The sequence below is a fragment of the Alosa pseudoharengus genome, unplaced genomic scaffold (genome assembly GCF_046254945.1).
Source record: "Alosa pseudoharengus isolate Yale_2024_CS ecotype anadromous, Long Island Sound unplaced genomic scaffold, YU_APseudo_1.1 YU_APseudo_1.1_scf_1, whole genome shotgun sequence".
NCBI lineage: Eukaryota > Metazoa > Chordata > Actinopteri > Clupeiformes > Clupeidae > Alosa > Alosa pseudoharengus.
In genome coordinates, this window is record NW_027468564.1 from 56,295,862 (window position 1) to 56,298,117 (window position 2,256).

General features: G+C 47.8%; 1 protein-coding gene across 1 annotated transcript; it reads left to right on the forward strand.

The window, feature by feature from the left end:
* The first annotated feature begins 330 nt into the window (after positions 1 to 330).
* Positions 331 to 1,389, forward strand: mchr1a (melanin-concentrating hormone receptor 1a). The gene has a single exon (XM_076281157.1). It carries the CDS (start codon positions 331 to 333, stop codon positions 1,387 to 1,389), a length of 1,059 nt encoding a protein of 352 aa, XP_076137272.1.
* Positions 1,390 to 2,256: the final 867 nt, after the last annotated feature.

Consider the following 2,256-nt stretch of genomic DNA (forward strand, 5'->3'; position numbering starts at 1 on the left):
TTTTAAATATTATTATGTTGTTTTGTATTTATGTGTCGCTTTGGACAAAGGCGTCTGCTAAATCCATAACCATAACCATAACCATACCATGACCTTCTTCTCTATCCTGTCTAGCCATCTTATCTACATCCCTTGACTAAACTTGACTCTGAGCCATTATTCCGCTCTTATTGGATAGTACTTATTGTTGCACTATTGTCTCCCATTCACACTCTACCTTTATTGCTTTTTATTTTTTGTAAGTCGCTTTATTCATTTAACTGTCACTTTATTCATTTATCTGACAAAAGTGTCCGATAAATGAATAATGTTACACTGTTACATGGTTTAATGAACATAACACATTTGGGGTTTTTTTCAGCCAAGGGAAGTCCTCACTACAGCAATGTTATCTTGCCCAGTATATTCGGAATCATCTGCTTCCTTGGGATTGTGGGAAACTGTATTGTTATTTACACCATCATGAAAAAGACCAAATGTCGGGCCAAGCAGACAGTCCCCGATATCTTCATCTTAAACCTCTCCATCGTGGACCTCCTCTTCCTCCTCGGTATGCCGTTCCTCATCCACCAGCTGATGGGTGATGGCTCCTGGTGTTTTGGGGCCGCCATGTGCACGGTCATCACCGCTCTGGACTCCAACAGTCAGACCGTGAGCACGTACATCCTCACGGTCATGACCCTGGACCGCTACCTGGCCACGGTCCACCCCATCCGCTCCAAGGCGGTGCGGACGCCGTGCGTGGCGGGGGCGCTGGTGGCGCTGGTGTGGGCGCTCTCCCTGCTGTCCATCACGCCGGTGCTCATGTACTCGGGTCTCATGCCTCTGCCCGGCGGTCAGGTGGGGTGCGCCCTCCTGCTGCCCAACCCAGCCTGGGACATCTACTGGTTCACCCTCTACCAGTTTGTGCTGGCCTTCGCCCTGCCGCTGATCGTCATCTGCGTGGTGTTCTTCAAGATCCTCCAGCACATGTCCACTGCCGTGGCGCCACTGCCCCCGAGGAGCCTGCGGCTGCGCACCAAGAAAGTGACCCGCATGGCGGTGGCCATTTGCCTGGCCTTCTTCGTGTGCTGGGCGCCCTATTACATTCTACAGCTCATCCACCTTGGCGTTCAGCAGCCCAGCCCTGCGTTCTCCTACGCCTACAACATCGCCATAAGCATGGGCTATGCCAACAGCTGCATCAACCCCTTCCTGTACATCATCCTCAGCGAGACCTTTAAGAGGCGCTTCATTGTGGCCATCCAGCCAGCGCACAAAGACTTCCGGGTCAACCCCAGCACCACGGACGGGAGCGTGAGCTTGCGCTTGGCCCCCGACTGCCCGCAGCCGCCCCCGTCCTCCAGGCTCCCGCAGGATGGACGACCAGAGAGCGGGGACAGCCGCTGAGGACCTGACAGGTGGAGCTGGTCTCACTCATGCAATCAATGGAATTTTTTCACATTGTAAAACTTGTTGTTGTTGAACTGAACAGTTAATATGTGTAAATACGATGGTAATATATATAGAAGTAATGTGAAATGTCTGAAAGGAGAAAGTTCAGTTTATTGTCACACTTGATTAAGATGTCACATCAATACCAGAAATGAAATTCTTACTCAGAGCCTAATCCTTAAGTGCAAAATAAATGTATAATAAGATATACAGTAAGAGACAATGATCAACAGTGCAGACAGTTAAGCCACTGTAAATACCAAGAGGTGTACAAGGTGATCATATGGCATTTGTACGCTTTTAATAGTGAAATGTGAAATCGTGTTAATGACAATTCATTATCTTGATGATTTGTGGATAAAAAAACTGTCTCTGAATCGGGTGATACGGGTCCAAATGCTCTTATGCCGCTTGCTGGATGACTGGAGGGTGAAGAGGCTGTGACTGGGATAACTGGGTTGGGTCAGAACCTTTCTCCTGCAGTGCGAGCTACTGGTCCTGGATTGTTGGAAGCTCCGTTCTTGTGATTGGGTTCACCACCCTCTGCAGAGCTTTGAGCTCATGGGCAGTGCTGCTGCCGTGCCATGCTGTGATTCTAGGATATGATTACATGAAGACAGATCAAAACCATGAAATTAATCATTAATAAACATTAATAAATCATTCAATTAAAAAGAAAAATCAAAGGAACAGAGAGAAAGTAATGGAAACATGTAGTTTGCTTGCTGTGGTATCAGTGAGGGTTTGTATGTATTCCGTCTGTCCTCTGGTTATGGATATATCTGTGGGTATGTGATGTGTGTGTGCATTTGTTTCTTGTGC